The 17,945-nt window shown below is 40.2% G+C and overlaps 1 protein-coding gene across 2 annotated transcripts in view; it reads right to left on the bottom strand.

The window, feature by feature from the left end:
* The window catches only part of CD101 (CD101 molecule), a 34,864-nt gene extending 19,618 nt beyond the window's left edge, over positions 1 to 15,246 (bottom strand). For both annotated transcript variants that reach the window (XM_019020835.4, XM_004026422.5), the window contains exons 1-4: positions 15,079 to 15,246; positions 6,725 to 7,105; positions 4,989 to 5,405; positions 3,168 to 3,554 (exon numbers count right to left, since the gene is read on the bottom strand). In XM_019020835.4, coding sequence (XP_018876380.2) covers positions 3,168 to 3,554; positions 4,989 to 5,405; positions 6,725 to 7,105; positions 15,079 to 15,166 — 1,273 coding nt within the window. In that variant the 5' untranslated portion in view covers positions 15,167 to 15,246. The remainder of the gene's footprint in view (positions 1 to 3,167; positions 3,555 to 4,988; positions 5,406 to 6,724; positions 7,106 to 15,078) is intronic.
* Positions 15,247 to 17,945: the final 2,699 nt, after the last annotated feature.

Here is a 17,945-nt window from a genome sequence, read left to right as displayed (position 1 = left end):
ATACAGTGAAATTTCATTAATTAGGACTTGACTAGTTTGTGACAAGTCAAATTGGGCTGTTTCCTCTTGCACCACCCTCAGGCAAAAGATTTGCCAAACCTTAAATAGTGGAAACAAGATAGCAGAAAGAATATCGGAGGATGTATTTACCCTTAAACAATTTATTTATTTCTAAAGACTGGGTCTTGCTCTGTTGTGCAGGCTGGAACACAGCACTGTGATCTTAACTCACTGCAACCTCAAACTCCTTGGCTCAAGCGATTCTCCTGCCTCGTGCCTCAGTAGCTGGGACTACAGGCACGTGCCAACATGCTGGCTAATTTTTAAATTTTTTGTAGAGATAGGGTCTCTCTTTGTTACCTAGGCTGGTGTTGAACTTCTGGCCTCAAGCGATCCTCCTGTCTCAGCCTCCCAAAGGGCTGGGATTACAGGCATGAGCCACTGCACCCAGCTTACTTAAACAATTTATCACTTGCACATATTTCTTATTAGTTTGTTAAATCAACTCTTCCTTAAGAATATCTAGTTGGCAAAACATCTGGTAATGTTTTAGTATATTAATTAGGGTAGATATAAGAGCCTGAAACTAATAAAGCTGTGTTTATTTAAATTTTTAGTTTTTTAGAATTCGGACCTTCAGAGTTCAAGACGATCTTCCTCTTTCTTATCTTTCCCTAATCAATCTGATTGGTTTAGTAAGTGTTTTGAATGAGGAAGAAACATTGTTAATTATATCTCTGTTCACAATATTACCATAAAAAACAATTACTTGGTGGGAAAATACGTGTATATATACATATACATTTTTTATATATATATAAATATATATATATATATAAATGTGTGTCTGTTTACAACACACGTTGTTGTAAACAGAGAGGCTTCTTATATCTAAACTACAGTGTAAAACCATAAATGTAAATCTGGCTCCCAGATGGGAAATTCAAGTCATCATTCAACAAATGCATTTATTCAACAAACATGAATTCTGCAAGGTCTTTCCTGGTTGCTTTGTGAGCAATGTACAGATACAGCAGGAGATTGTACATTCTAGGCAGCCCAACACTAATTTAAGGCCACGGCTCCTGGAGTCAGAATTGCCCTGGGCAACATATCTGACCACAGTTTTCTTTTCTGTAAAAATGAAGATAATAATAGTGCTCACCTTGCTGCATTGTTGAGAAGACTGAACAAATGGCACATGCAAAGAGCTTAGCCTGGATGGCTAGGGAAAGTACTTAGTAAAGGTTAGCTGCTAGCATTAGTATTTAATGATAGGCTCTGGCAAAAGCAGAGGTAATTCAAAGCAAAACAGGAAAATAAAATAGAACTGGCATTAGAAATCTAAATAGGATCTAAATGAATTTGCAAATTGTTCTTCCCTGCGGAGGAAGGAGTTCAATCTTTGACTGTTTTATGCATACATATACATAAGTAACAAAGAGAGAATGAAGGTTAATGTCCATAAATATGTTTTAAAAAAGAGCAAATCTGCTTTCAAATTTAGTTTTTTTCAAGTTAAAAATAGACTCATAACTGAAGTTTCAAAATTGGAGGGGAAATTATTACTCATAGTCTCACCGCTTTAACATAACCATGATGATTAGTTTAAACTAATGATTTTTTTTTAAATGATGTTTCCTTAGTTCATTGTGGCCATTACTGCCTTTTGGTAAGAAGTAATAAACTTATGAAATGTGTGCAAGTTACACATTCACAATGGTAATGAGTGATTAAAATATTCATAAATGATAAAATGTTGCTAATACTTCAAGTAACGTTTGACTTTCAAAACAGAATGCTAAACAGGATCCTTAATAAATTTGCTAATAACTTTTTCTGTGTCTACATAGTAAGGCCAGTGTAGACTCCAGCCTATACAAAGAACTATTTTTAGTTTTAGAAGATGACCCTATTGATAGGATTATCAGCTGTGTACCCTGAAGTTCCCCTTCAGGTGAAATTCCCACATACCAGGTTTACAAAAGCCTGCAGATATGTTCCAGAGAAGGCTGAGATGCATAAAGCAGAAACTTATCTCTGCATAAATATGTAAACTCACCTATATTGTTTTTCCTTAATTCTAGAAAGTCAGACCAAATGTTTAGTGTGAAAACGAACACCAACACACTTCCTGGCCTGCCACTCAAGGCCAAATCGGCGCATCTTCATTCCTAGTAAATGGCATATTGGAGAACATGAAAGGAAAATTTATCTATCTTTGGAGATGTCTCCAATAAGCCAGTGCAACAAGGACACCTTTATTTTTAGCTCAGTTTTTAAAAATTTAAAACATTAAAAAAATTTTTTTTGGGCAATTAATCTTTCTGGACTTTGAATTTAAACCCAGCCTAGTGAATCCTTATATTAGTTGTAGATTTGTCTGTTTTTCTTCACAAAAGGCACTGATTATTCAAACATGTTTAAGGTCACCCAACCTTCATAAAGTAAAGGTGAGCTGAGTGGCTTCCTCAGTTCCGTGCATGCAGACATTCAGAACCATTTGGACCGACATCTCACCACATCACAGCAAAGTGCAGAGGATGGAGTCTGCCCACTATCAATTACCTCTTCATTTCTTACTGTGAGTCAGAATTATGACTAAGTACTATTTCCCACACCAGGTCAACATAGTAGGAGACTAACAGAAGGCAACTGAAAAATGCCAGCAGGGTCTCAAGGTAGGATAACACGGGTGTTCATTCCTCAGGAAGGAGGACCAAGTGTAGCTTTTTACTCGTAACCTATTCATATCACACACACACACACACACACAAAGGCAGAGGGCTTCATTAATACAGATGTTCTCTGCTTTAAGAAATATCTAATACATAAAAATTAGAACAAAATAAATAGACTCTAAGATAGCAAGAAGGAACTTAAAGACCATCTAGTTGTGTGCCATCATTTTACAGATGAAGGAGCTGAGACTTAGAGACGTAAAGTGGTGTGTTCATGGTCACAGCCTACTTAATGACTCAGGAATAGGACTCGGGTCTTCAGCTAGTTTGGGTGCCTTCCTTTACTCCACTCCACTCCACCTCCAATGTGATCTGATTGAAACCTGCTCTTCATGAAGATCCCCACTGTATCCACGAAGGGGTCTTCTACTGACAAGGGGGCATCTGAAAGCAGCCCAACGCATGCCTGGTCTTGACTTTACGTACCTGCTGGCTTCCTCAGGTGCACGTGGCTGTCTGGTGACTGCTTTCTCTGAAGCACCTGCCAGGAACCTGTGCGTGTTTTCATGACCTCTGCTACCACACATCTGTAGGCGCCTTCATCCTCTGGGCCCAGAGAGAAGATCTTGAGAGAGAAAGCCTTGGGGCCTAACTTTGAAACCTGGAGCTCTCCTTGACTTGCTCTCTCTTTGTAGTCATTCTTCAGGCCCAGGACTCCACCAGCATCAATGTGAGCAATTTCAGTCCCATTGAAGAACCAAATGCCTTGAAGCTGTGGGTCACGGCTACTGCCTACAACCAGGCAAACCAGTTCTAAGGGTTTCCCTTCAGCAAACAAGCTGTCAGCTGTAATGTTGACTTGAAAATCTTTCACTGGGAAACAAAAGCAAGGCAGATATTTAGAGAGCCCACAGCCTCTGTCCTTTCAGTACCAGAGAGAGATGACACCCTCTGTAAGGATGCCACAGGGATCACATTTTATGTGGGAGTTCAATTCCATATGGTAGGTAAACCCCCCCAAAAAAAATCCTTAGAGTAAAAAACGCTCATGACTCTTCCTTAAATCACCTAGAAAGGACAGTACACATGGTTTTCTGAATGCACTCTTAGTAAGCAAGATGTATGCACAAATGTATGACACATATAGTAATGTATGCTTTTTAAATTAAAAAATAAAATATTGCATACTGAATTAAATATATATTAAATATTTTACACTAAATTGCTGTAAACTGTGATTTCTTACTCTCTTTTTTGGCTAAGAATATCCAGCAGAATTTTCTGAAGTTAAAAAACACGTGTGATATTGCTCCATAGGACTCATGAGTGTAACTTGGATACTTGAGGCCAACAGGACAATTTTTAGTGGAACACAATAATACTGTTTTTAATAAAGAAAAAACTTTAATGATCCACTATTGGATCATTGCTTTTAGCAATGGGTATACAGTATATGGTTTAGCAACCCCTTCCTGTTGGACAAAAGCCTATAGAGACCAGGACTCACAGATAAGGCCTTTATACTTGCTTTGACAAAAATGCCAAAAGATTATGAAAAGTAACAGCAGGCTGGGTGTGATGGCTCATGCCTGAAATCCCAGCCCTTTGGGAGGCCAAGGCAGGAGGATTGCTTGAGCCCCGGAGTTCAAGGCCAGCCTGGGGAACATAGCAAGATCCTGTCCTTAAAAAAATTTAAAAATTGAAAAAATAATAAAAAAGCAAAGTCACTGCATTCCAAGTTGGAAAGGGGGCAGGTGGAAGGAAACCCCAGCACTGACGAAGACAAGGCTTCATGTTGGAAACTGGAGCTACTTTGAGGCCCAGCTCTCTGTGCTGAGTGGGCTTTGGAGAGAGACAGGCCTCCCTTTGAATGCCAGCCCCACTCTCACCAGCTGGGTGGGCTTAGGCAGTGCATCTAGCATGTCTGAAGTTCGGAGTCCTCATTTTTAAAATGGAGACTCAACTACTTGCCTCATAGGGTGGTGGTTACGACTAAATTAAATAATGTAGATAATGTGTGAACAGAGACTGGCAAAAATGGTAACAAAACTACTTCCATGACTGGCTTGTGGAATCGATCTAGCCACTCAGTAGACCTTATCCCATAAAGAATCCATGGGCAGAGCCAAAACTGAATGTCCTCCCTCTTAGTTATGCTTCTCAGATGACAAAAATACAAAATTAAATCAAACTTTCTAGCCAATTTTTTAGAGCCAACAAAAGATTAGAACAAAAATTAAAACATACCTCATAAATACCCACTACCTAATACTAGTGTATTAATGAATTTCGTAGGAAGATAATTACCTGCTGGCTGGATCCTCAGAGTGGTTTGATCGGTCTGCTTTTTGGTGATGAACATCCAAGTTTCATCTGGATCCTGAATCCATTCCGTTGCCTCACAGAACAGCTGACCCTGATCTGAGGACTGGAGCCTCTCTATGGACAGCCTGAACGTAGTGGGCCCCAGTTTGTTGAGCTGTACATCACTGGCTACAAAACGCTCTGTGTACAAGGGCCCAGGGACCAATATAAAATCTTTGGAGAGAGAAATAATCTCGGTGGCTTGGCTTCCTCCTCCATCCTGTGTTAGGTACCAGGTGACAGAGAGGTGAGTATGTTGGGCTGTGGCTTTGGATGCCTCGCAGGTGAGAGCTAATGGCTCACCTTCCTCCTTACCGAGAGTCTGAGAACTCATGGTGGCAGAGAGGGTATCTGGAATAACTGGAAACAAAGGAATGATAATAATGTGACTGGCCCAGTGCTTGTCCAGTCGGCCTCCTTAGATGGTGCCCCGAGCTACCCTATGTAAAGCACACAGACTTTGAGTTGGTTTTCCACTTGCTATATGCTTTCCTAACCATATGCTTTCTCTATTGCCAATGGGAACATTGGCATCTAGGTACAGTCTACAGAACTGGGCAAAGTAAATGTCTCATCAATGTGTTGACCCTCACTTTGCTTTATTAGCATAGGCTATAACCAATTTAGCTACTCAGACACAAAGCATGTACTTAAAGGGAGAAAGCACTGGGACAGAGAAACCTTAGATTCTGATCCTAAATCCATCCCTACTACATGGACTTGGGCATGTCACTTCACCTCCCTGGGCCTTAACCTGCTCCTCTATAAGGCTGTGTAATAATCTAATAATGTAATAATGTCTGTTAAAATGTATCATTTAGAGCCCAAATGCAATCTTTACTAAAGTGTTGGTAACCATCTTACTACCCTACCATTCTTGTTTTCCTAAAATGAAATCACACAGCATAAGCTTATATGAAAGCAACACTTAGATTTAATCAATGAATGTGACTGAGCATCTACTCAGTGCTAGCCACTGAGTAGAAGCTGAGGATGTGGTGGGAAAGAGGCATACAAATAGCCAATTACCATGTAACTGGATACATGCTGATAGTAGTGGTATGAACAATCTAAAGGAAACAAAAGTGGGAATTCTGCCCAAGCAGTCAAGATGAGTTCCACAGAAGAGGTAATATCTAAACTGGGTCCTGAAGTATATGTAGGAGTTTGTTAAGCTGAAAAAGGGGTGATAGATATTCCAGACAAAGGGACAAAGTGACAATTGCAAGGACTATGACCCTTTCCCAATGTGTAAATATGCTAGAGAACGGTAGTTTGAGAATAATCATTTCTAAGTTAATGACTTATCACCTATGGTACCAGCTTTCTTGTCAAATTACTGTTCTGCCTGCAAGCAGAGACAACACAGGGAGAACTCTCATAGCTTTGTTGAATGCTGTTGCTACTAGCAACCTATGGATAGCTGTGGACAAGGCCTTGGGAAAACCACACACCACCTAAATCTTTATGGCAAAGATAATTGAGAAAAAGAAACAGATAATTTTAGAGAATATGAGGTACCCACTTGTGACATATCTCCAAAATATCCACAGGGGTACATGGGCTCTTTTCCCAAAGAAAATGGAACAATATAAAGCCATGTCATATTGCAAGATATTGTCATGGTGGAGACTCTGGCTTTTCAGGGGCTGGCTAGCAGAAGTGGACAAGCAACTTACCAATTAGATTAGTCTTTGCACTGTAACTCCCATAGTATTTCTCATCAGTGTTCGGTGTGTGACACTCATACTCGCCAGCATCCTTCATCTGGAGTTTTGAGATGTGCAACAAGACTGAGTTGCCCTGGACCCTCTCCACGTAGATGTCTCCACTTCGCACCCGCTGCGTATATACTGCGTAAGAGAAGGCAGCATCCTTGGTGCTAATGATCTGGACTTCCTGGGTCGGGTTTGTCGGCAGGTAAACAGACCACTGGAAATGCTGCTCAGAAGGTCCCTGGTGGCCAGTTACATTGCAGCCAATGCTGACTGGGTAACCTTCAGCTCTAAACAGTGGTCCTTTCTGAACTGTTACTTCTCTCTGGCCAATGCTGAGCTTAGCTTGTAAGTAGGAGAAAGAAAGGGGAATAAAAAGAGATTAGTGTTCCAGTTCCCAGTGTACCACGTTATGTATTTCCCTGTATTACAATTCTGGTAAATGAGATCGCAAGTTATTAGCTATAATCAACTCAAATGTTCAACATCTTCTTCAGGCTGAGCAGCAGTGGAATTGCTTGATGAGTTAATTGTTCTTTTATAACTTTAACTTCCATAGTAATCTTCAGTCTCTTAAAAAAATTTAGCTTCATCAATGTAACATGACCACTTCTATAAAACATCTGCTTATCGAAGTGTACTTATTTTAAAGCAAATAAATGTATGGTAATTTTACATTATTTTCTGAGAAAATTTGGCATATACTTCCTCAAGCCTCAAATTCCAGTGTGCCTGCCATCGGGCAGTTCCCAGAGAAGTAGTTGCTGGAGACGCAAAGTCTAGGGCTCTGCCCTTGGTGCCATGATTTTTCTAGCTGGTTGGTTGGAACTATTTGTAGCTCCTAGCCAGGTCTGTTGCAAGACTAGCCAAAATTAGCATCTGACGAGGCAGCAGCACTTCCTTTCTATTCTGTGGAGGTTTTTTTGGTTTTGTTTTGTCATTTCTTAAAGAGCCACTATAGCTTTACTAAAAAACCTCCTAATAGACGGCTAGAAAATCCAGCAGGTTCTGGGATTAGAATTTATTTTAGCTTTTTTCTTACCAAAAGTTTTCCATTGGGACCACTAGGGAATGTTTTCTATTAGAACAAATCTGAAGTATTAGGTCTAAAGGAAAACGCATGATTAAATGGTAATATTTCAGTTGACAAATTTTTTAAATCAAGCGTTTTTCAGAAATCAAAAAGCATATCTTTACTTACTATGATTGATATTAAAGACTAGTTCATTTTGTGTTGCAGAAAGAACAAAGACATGCCACAAGAGTGGTCAGTTCTTCCACTAGGGGCCCAGGGTGCAGTAAAAGGGAAGACAGGGTTGGAAGACACCAGAAGGGCCAGACAGGGAGAGATTGCTGGCCTTATGGAGTTAACCGAACAGAGTTCATATGAAGATGAGTAAGAAGCAGAGCCTCTGCTGCATTTTGTGACTCCACAGGGACAAAGAGTAACGAGACCAGAGTGGAAAAAAAAAGTGAGGGAAAGGAAAAAGGACATTACAGAGAACATGATAAGGCTGAGTATAGGAATCTGGGATGAAATGAAAATAATTCTAAGGGATAGGAGGGAACTACAAAAAAAGGGCAAAAGCACAGAAAAGGTAAGTAGTCACCTGATGCAGTCAAGTGCATATATTTCATATATGTATGTTCAGTCTAAAACTGGGAAACCAACCAATGCCCAACCAACTAGTCAGCCAACCACACACATTTCTAGTAATATTTTTTTTTTTTTAACACGGTCTTGCTCTGTCACCCAGGCTGGAGTGTTGTGGTGCAATCTTGGCTCACTGCAACCTCTGCCTCCCAGGTTCAAGTGATTCTCTTTCCTCAGCCTCCTGAATAGCTAGGATTACAGGCATGGGCCACCATGCCTGGGTAAGTTTTGTATTTTTAGTAGAGACGGGGTTTCACCATGTTGGCCAGGCTGGTCTCGAACTCCTGACCTCAAGTGATCAGCTTGCCTCAGCCTCCCAAAGTGCTGGAATTACAGGTGTGAGCCACTGCGCTCAGCCTCTGTAATAATTTAGAATACACTAATTTATTCATAAGTCCAAATTAATGTGACATATTTATATCATGCTTTTTTTGTAATAAGAATCTAGGAATAGAAGTTAGACCACCTTAGAAAAATGTAAATTATTACTTACCAACAAGTTATACTACAGTGGCAGTTTAAGACACTTTTCAGCAATGCCGTCTTAGAGAAATGTGTGCACCAAGCTATGTGTGAAAGAATATGCACAGCTACACTGCTCATTAAAGCTTCAAACAAGAGACAACCCATATGTCCATCAACAGTAGGCTGGATAAACTGTGGTACAGTCATAAAGTGGAATGTTATATAGAAACAAAAATCAACAATTACAACTATTTGCAATAACATGAATGACTATGTTCAAAGAAAGATACAGAAACACTTCTGAATCCTTGTGACCATATACAGAATGATCATACTGTTTATAAACTTTAAAAACAGGTAAAACCACACTGTATTATTTAGTGATGCATACATAAAGGGCTGAAATCATTAGCAAAAAGGCAGGAAACGACCAGGCGAGGTGGCTCATGCCTGTAATCCCAGCACTTTGGGAGGCCAAGGTGGGCAGATCACTTGAGGCCAGGAGTTTAAGACCAGCCTGGCCAACATGGTGAAACCCTGTCTCTACTAAAAATACAAAATTAGCCAGGCATGGTGGCAGGTGCCTGTAATCCTAGCTATCCCAGAGGCTGAGGCAAGAGAATCGCTTGAACTCAGGAGGCGGAGGTTGCAGTGAGCCGAGATTGCGTCACTGTACTCCAGCCCGGGCAACTCCGTCTCAAAAGGAAAAAAAAAAAGCAAACTAGGAAGTGGTTATCATGAAAGTCAGGAAAGTGATTGCATGGTGTTTGTGATCTGATGGGGCACACTGCGGGCTGGGTGGGTGCTTCTAGGGTCTTGGCGATATTCTATTTCTTGACCTGGGTAGATATTATATAGATTTTACTTTGTGCTTATTTGTTAAACTGAAAATTTGTTTAACAAATTTTAAATTTATTTTAAAATTATTTTAAACAAATAAAAATTTTCTTATGTTGTATTTCACAATAAAAATGTTTTCTTAATGTGGCTTTTGAGATACCACTAACCCACATATATCAAGGCATGTTTCTACAAACGATGTTATTTTTAGTGGCTAGGCAACACTTCTCCAACATTTCCCATCACTTCTCAGCAAGATGGGTACCACGTTTGAAAATTTTTATTGTGAAAACACGCACTTCTTTTTCTACTGCTTTATTTGCCAATTCAATAAATATTTATTCAACCACTTATAGTATTTCTCATGATTGAGGGACTAAGATATGAAGATGAATTTAGGCTAGATTCTGACTTCTGGATTTCATAATCCAATCAAGTGGATAGTAGTCACCTCTCTATGGAAAACATATAATAAAAGTGCTCCAAAAATTTTGAAGAGGGACTACATTTTGAGGGGAGGGAAATAGGTTTACGGAGATGGCATAAGAGATGGCATTAGAAATGGATTTTGGAGAATTGGGAAGATTACGACAAGGTAAGTGGGGAGACAGAGCATTTTAGGTGAAGGAGATTTCATGGCAAGACTCTGAGTAGGAATCAAAAGACTTACTCAAAATTAAAGAGTAATCAACTGGATGGGGGAGGGCTGCATGAAGATTAATAGAAAGAGGTAAAACTGGACAGCAATTTTTGGGTCCAGAGCAGAAAGGACTTGACTATCACATTTAAAAGTTTGGACTTGATTCATTAGGCAATGGGGAATCCACATGAAAGTGTTTAAGAGGTTTTAGGAAAATGAACCTCACAGTTTGTGTGTAGGATGATGGAAGTTAGAAATAGACATCAGGTAATTGTAGGAGCTCAGGACAGAGGTGACAAAAGCGATAGGGATAAAAATAAAGGTACTATAACTGAGCTACTGTGGAGACAAAATCTGTAGTTTTCAGTGGGTTGGATGCTTGGGAGTAGCAGGGTTAAATGGCGAGATGAGAGGTAGGAAGAAATCAAAGATCATAGGTTTGATAAGGCTGTCTGGGAGAATATTGATTCTCTGACTAGAAATACAGATATCAGGAAGAGTTACTGTTGTGTGTATAAGGGTGAGTGAAAATATAATGCATTTAATTTTAGAAATACTAAATTTGAAGACCATGGAATAGACAGGAAGGATATCCAGCAAACATTTTGAAATATTTAAATATAGATATTTATATTTACATATAAATTATACATATGTTCAAAGGGTTAAATAGACCTTAACCCTTTGAAAATATTTGTAATCGAATCCTTTCAAAAACCCTGTGATATTCCCATACTTAGTTATGTAAAAACTCCTAGGATTTGAGCCAGACTTGAACATATTAATAGATCTGCAAATGCCAAATCCATGGCTGTCCCCATTATTTCTTGTTGGCTCCTGTAAATGTCTGTTTGTAACTAGGGAGAGTTCTGAGCTGTTAGATGTAGATTAGGTCAGTTACATACAAGCGTTGGGAAGTATTGGGGAACAGAAGGAAGAGGACTAAGGAGAGATTACTAGGGAATCTCTCTCTTTAGGGGATGGGATAAGGAACAAAACTTACAGAGGGAAGAGTTAGATGGAGGGCAACTAGGACACAGCGGCTGGAAATCAAGGGAAGAACATTCTAAGAGGAAAGGGCTTGTCAGCACTGCCAAAGGCTGCCTAGAGGTTGGGGACTCTGAAGGCAGAGGAGACTCCTGTTAGCTCGATGAGGAGGATGTCCATGAAGATCTTTGTAAAAGGGATTTCAATAGAGTGGAAGCAGCAGTTTTCAGGGTAAGAAGTGACTGCAGGAAGTGTAACCTACTTCCGGGAGTTTCATGGAGAAGGAAAAATGAAGATTAGGATGGCAGCTAGAAAGAGTAGCTAGGTGAGGAGCGGTAGGAAGGGGTGGGATGGAGAATGGGTGAAGCCAGCAAGGAGGATGAATGAAGTAATGTCCTAGTAGAGGGATGACAGGGAGGGTGCTGTGTTATAGTCTCAATGTCTGTGTCTTCCTAAAACTCACATGCAGAAACCTAATTCCCAAGGTGATGGTATTAGGAGATGGGGCATTTAGGAAGCGATTAGGTCATGAGGGCTGTGCTCTCATGAATGGGATTAGTGCCCTTGTAAAAGAGTCCAGGAAGCTCGCTAGCCCCTTCTGCCACGTGAGGACACAGTTAGAAGGTGCTATGAGGAACAGGCCCTCACTGACACCAAACTGCCAGTGCCTTGATCTTAGACTTCCCAGCCTCCAAAACTAAATTTCTGTTGTTTATAAGCCCCCCCAGTTTATGGTACTTTTGCTACAACACGCCAAACAGTCTAAGACATACTACTTTCTGAGAAAGGTGAAAGAAATAGTGTGGAGATTTCAAAGGTATTTTTCAGGTAGAAGGCATGACTGGCAGAGATCAACTCAAATGGCTATGCACTGGGGCCATAAGCTTAAGCATCTTACTATAAATATATTCTCTCTGGGTTTTTTCAAGTACATATCATCCACCCTCTGAAAAACACCTGTGAGGACTGCCCTCTTGCTCTCTCTTTTAATGGGTAGAGGGTTAGCTACTTTTGAATAGTAGCTCATATTCTTGTTGGCTGATGAGTACAAAGCTTGGCACTGACATACTAACATTGGAATCATGCTTTCAAAACACCAAAAATTCCTCGATGGTATTGACTTTCTTTAAAAATATCACTGGAATTTTCAAATTTACCACTGCAGTATTATTTGAATGAAAACGATTAGGTTGAACTGTATAAAATGATCCATACTTGACCATTTTTTATACCAAAAAAAACAGCAGTTTCAAATAATGCTACCTTATACAAAACCTACCTCAGGAATAGCCAACATAACAAGCAGCTTCTTTCTCTTTTCACATTCAAAAACCCTGTATGCTTGGAGGCTGAGATAGCTTCCATCCATACTAAGTGGAATCTTTTTTATTTTTCATGAATGCAAACTCAGTAAGACAGACAATAGCCCTTCCCCCAAACCCTGCCATATTAATGGCCATTATTTGTAGGGCAGCTAGTTTGGGTGGGGGAAATAGATCAAGCAGACAAAGCTAACTGCTAAGTCCGAGAACTCATTTACCCATGACATTAATCTCATATGGCACCATTTTCTATCAGGATTGTTCAGTCCTTATATTTATTGAAAAAAAAATTGGGACAAAGTATACATTTGCTAACCAATGTAATTGATCAATAGATCATTATTTAAATAATTTATTTCATTTCCCCTCTATATTTGTAAGGACAAACAGCAGACTTCTAAAGCTTTTTCCAGTAACTTCCTGATTTATGTATTCTTCACATAAAAACTGTGCTTCTACACAAAATTAGTACTTCAGATGAGTCAGAATTTAGAAGAAGTAAATGTATAACCCAGTTTAGGTAATTGTTTAAATGGGTTAAGGAAAAGCTTCCAGCTTCCCCTTTTTGAGCCTTGATTACTACTTTCCTTCCCCCAGGGCTTCTAGCCTGCTTACCAAAAAAAGAGACAGAATTTGCAATTCTATGAATTATTGCACAATGTAAACCCAGTTTCCTCCTATATACATAGCAAACATAGAATTCAAATACACAAAGCACATACACTTGAGAATCACACTCAGACAACTTAACCAAACAACAGAAACACACCAGCCCCCAAAGGATCCCACCAGTGCACCTATCCATCAACACCCGCCAAGCCAGTCTGGCAGGCATCCATCACCCAGCAAGTGGTCCCAGTAACTTCCCCTGCAGGCCCTAGGTCTGACTCTTAACCTCACACTATCATATGTACCTAGAGACATGAGCACAATTCAACTCAATCAATGTTTATTAAGTAACCTCTTTGTGCTGAATGCTGTATTCTTTTCTTTTAATTCTTCAGCCATAGTCCTGGTCACACCAAATACAGCTTGGTTTAGTTCCCCAATCATCCCAGCCATTCGGGTCCCTGCACTGGCTCCATCCAGTCTCTCTAAAGCAAGAGTTTTGTTTGTTTGTTTGTTTGTTTAGATGGAATCTCACTCTGTCACCCAGGCTGGAGTGCAGTGGCTCAATCTTGGCTCACTGCAACCTCCACCTCCCAGGTTCAAGCGATTCTCCCACCTCAGCCTCCCAAGCAGCTAGGGCCACAGGTATGTGCCACCATGCCCAGCTATAAAGCAAGAGTTCTTAACTGGTTCCACATGTAGGATTAAAGGGTCCATAAACTAGGGTGAAAAATAATCTTACATCTTTATTTTCATTTTTGCCTCTAATGGAAATTTAGTATTTTCTTCAGTTATGTATGTAGACAACCACACATATCTTCATATCACATTACAACTACTTAAGATATATTGAAATGTTATTTATACTCATCATTACTTTGAAGTTTGGTGGTTAAAAGACCTACCTGTAGATTTTGTTATGTAATGCATAAATAAGAAGCAAATAAATTACTGCATTATAATTTATTTAAAATATTTTGATACCTGTATTTCAATGTGACTGATTTCCTCTATAATTCTATGCATTTTATTTTATGCATTTTAAACATTATTCTGAGATGGAGTCTATTCTCTTTACCAGATGTTAATGAAAACTGTAGCATAAAAAGTACCTGCTATCTGGTTTGAAACTATTCCATTACCTGCTCAACTCATCTGATTCTCCCTTCTACCTCCAAATTTTCTCTTCTTCCATCCTATTCAAACATAGATAAATGCCCCTAGATCAGGCAAGCCCCTCTGCATGGCCCTCAGCAGAGCCAAGTGAATCTTCCTGTTCATTTCTCAGTCTCTCGGTAGTCAATTTCCACTTCCACTCACAGGTGAAATCTAGAACCTTCTTTTAGCACAGTCTAAAACTACTAAGTACTTTCATAACCTTTCTTTCCCATCCAGTCATATCTGCAAGGCATAGTTTTCCCATCAAGCCTTAATATCAGGCAAACCTTAAGGTCTCCTCTGTTTGGGACACAAAACTTTTTTACTGTCTCTTGGGATGATCGGCCCAGGAAGATGAGTTAAAGCCAGGGCTAAGCAAAACTGACAGATCTGGCAACACACACAAATGTAAAAACCAATGGAATCATGTGCATGGGACTCAACCAAGCATTGCGCCTCCCTGGAACTCAAGGATGTCTAGGTAAGCCAAGAACTGTCATTAGTAAGTCAAAAATTATTGCTAACATCAGAAATATATGGCATAGTTGTTCCTGTAGAGACCAAATTGTCCTGTTCCATCACCCAGCACCCTGAGTTGATGACCTCCTGTGACAAGAGAAACATAAAGGATTATGAAACTTACTCAGAAAGAGAAAGAAAGATGCCACATATGAGATGCCTGCCATTTGGGCCAGCACAGTCCTTTCTCGTCCCAATAGTGTCACTAACATTCAGAGGTTGAGTGACAAATGCTGTGCTCTCACTGCAAAGTAAAGAGGAAGCAAAAGTGTGGTTTTCAGCCCACTGAGAAATAGAGATGTCTTGTGAAAAGCAAAACTGGTTACATTATGTAGCTCTTTACTAATCACTCAAATTTGGGAGTAAAAAAGTTATCCTTGTGGTTAAGTAAACAGATATCGATAAAACTAAGAAAAGATGGGCCTCAACCTGGGTCACAGTATGTGTCATTTGGTAATGATGAGAGAATTTAGGTAAACTGAATAAATAAAAAAGCCACCAGCAATGTTGTCTTCTTGGCCCTTCCTTCTCCTCCTCTCTTGGGAGAGGAAATGACTGAGAAATGGGAGAAGGCCCCTGAAAAACATGAACGTGGGGCGACATGAGGTGGTGCTGAAGGTTACAGGCTCTAGAGTCAGGCTGCCTGGGTTTGCATGCAGATTCTAGTTTTAGTAACTGTGCAATCTTAGAAAACTTAATTAACATTTACTAACCTTCATTGCTAAAATGAAGATACTAATAGTAGGTACCCTATAAGATTACTGTGAATGCCAAATAAGCTAATTTTTTTATTATTTTTTATTTCTTTTTTTTTGTATTTTACTGTTTTTTATTATTATTATACTTTAAGTTCTAGGGTACATGTGCACAACGTGCAAATTTGTTACATATGTATACATGTGCCATGTTGGTGTGCTGCACCCATTAACTCATCATTTACATTAGGTATATCTCCTAATGCTTTCCCTCCCCCTTCCCCCCACCCTACGACAGGCCCCGGTGTGTGATGTTCCCCTTCCTGTGTCCAAGTGTTCTCACTGTTCAATTCCCACCTATGAGTGAGAACATGCAGTGTTTGGTTTTTTGTTCTTGAGATAGTTTGCTGAGAATGATAGTTTCAAGCTAATTTATTTAAAGCACTTAGAACAATATCTGGTACATAGTAACTGCTCAATGAATATTAGCTACCATCATCACCATCATGAGACATTTAAGTAAATCTTCATCTGCCCTGTGAAGCTGCCTTTGCAAAAATTGTAACAGTGAGAAAGTTATGACGGTGAAAGGGATCTGACCTAACCATCTCCATCTTGCTTCTAACTTCCAAGCTGCCCTTGTTAATTCCTGGTTGTAGGCCAAACTAACTTTGGGAGGAATTTAGCTTACAGTTTAATTTTGAAACAAAGAGGATAACAGCCCTTTCTGGAAACAAACCCCCTTCTTGCCTGGGGAGCAGACTTCCCTAGTAAGACTAACAAATTAGCCACAACATTAGAAATTATGGTTTAGGAGTCATGCAGCCAGAGGCCACACAATTCCAACCTCCCCAACTGTTCCTAGGGATAACATCACTATTGTAAAACCTAAATGGGTGCTCAAGGTATTTTTCAGACCCTGCATCCTGATGCACCAGCTGACACCATCCAGGCTGGTGATCGGGCTCCACCAGTTCTTTGATCCCACTTAGGAACAGAAGACTGCAAGAACCCCCTTTGATCCCCTGTGATTTCATCTCCTACCTGACCAATCAGCACTCCCCACTCCCTGGCCTGCCAAATTATCCTAACTAACTCCAGTCTCTGAATTTTCGGGGAGATTGATTTGAGTAATAAAACTCTGGTTTCCCATGTAGCTGGTTCTGTGTGAATTAAACTCTTTCTCTATTGCAATTCTCCTGTCTTGATAAATCTGTTCTATCTGGGCAGCAGGCAAGGAGAAACCCGTTGGGCAGCTACGCTAATGGGCAGTTACACCGATGTGAACCCAGGTATCAAGGATGGCAGAGGAGTATCTAAATGCAACAGTTGGCCCTGAACCTAGACTAATTTAATACTACGCTAGTGCTAGAGTTCTCAGGAAGCTTCCACTTAAATCAGATAATCACAATGCAATGTCTCAACAATCAGTGGGGCACCTATAGGGGGTGGGGAAAATTGGTAGGCAGGAGGAAAGGTCAAGATGGATTGGGCTGGGCCAGGTGAGTCAATGAGTCATCTAGAGAGGCAGGGGGCCAAGGTACAGTTGGGGAGAAACCGTGTGGCATGAATAGTAACACACAGGCTGTACTATCTTGTTGGAATGAAGTTTGAGGTTGTTGTGAAAGAAGGATCTATACAGGTAGGATGGGCAGATCTTAGTGGGCTTCGTGTGCCAAGCCTAAGAGCTTGACTTTTATTAATACCTCAAAGAAGAGGGAAGCTATGAAGATTTTTAGTGGTAGTATAGCCTGGTTGGATTTTCCATTTTTCCTTTTAAGTTGAATTCTGTATGTGTGCATTGCTAACAGGTTGAAAGGTGAAGAAGGGAGACAAGGCTAGAAACAAGAAGGTCAGTTACAAGGTTTTTGTAGTTGTCTCTATGAGCAATAATAAGGGCCTGAAGTAGGGCATTTAAAATAAAGACAGAGTCCGGGCGCAGTGGCTCATGCCTGTAATCCCAGCACTTTGGGTGGCAGAAGCGGGCGGATCACGAGGTCAGGAGATCGAGACCATCCTGGCTAACACGGTGAAGCCCCATCTCTACTAAAAATACAAAAAATTAGCTGGGTGTGGTGGTGGGTGCCTGTAGTCCCAGCTACTGGGGAGACTGAGGCAGGAGAATGACATGAACCCAGGAGGCGGAGCTTGCAGTGAGCCAAGATCATGCCACTGCACTCCAGCCTGGGCGACAGGGCGAGACTCCATCTCAAAATAAATAAATAAATAAATAAATACAGAGGTGGGATAGATAAAATAATCAAACAGTTACTGAGTACTCCCTGTGCAGTAAGCA

This window comes from Gorilla gorilla, chromosome 1 (assembly GCF_029281585.2).
Source record: "Gorilla gorilla gorilla isolate KB3781 chromosome 1, NHGRI_mGorGor1-v2.1_pri, whole genome shotgun sequence".
Taxonomy (NCBI): Eukaryota; Metazoa; Chordata; class Mammalia; order Primates; family Hominidae; genus Gorilla; species Gorilla gorilla.
The sequence above is the reverse complement of the archived record's forward strand: the minus strand, read 5'-3'. Positions and strand labels throughout refer to the sequence as shown.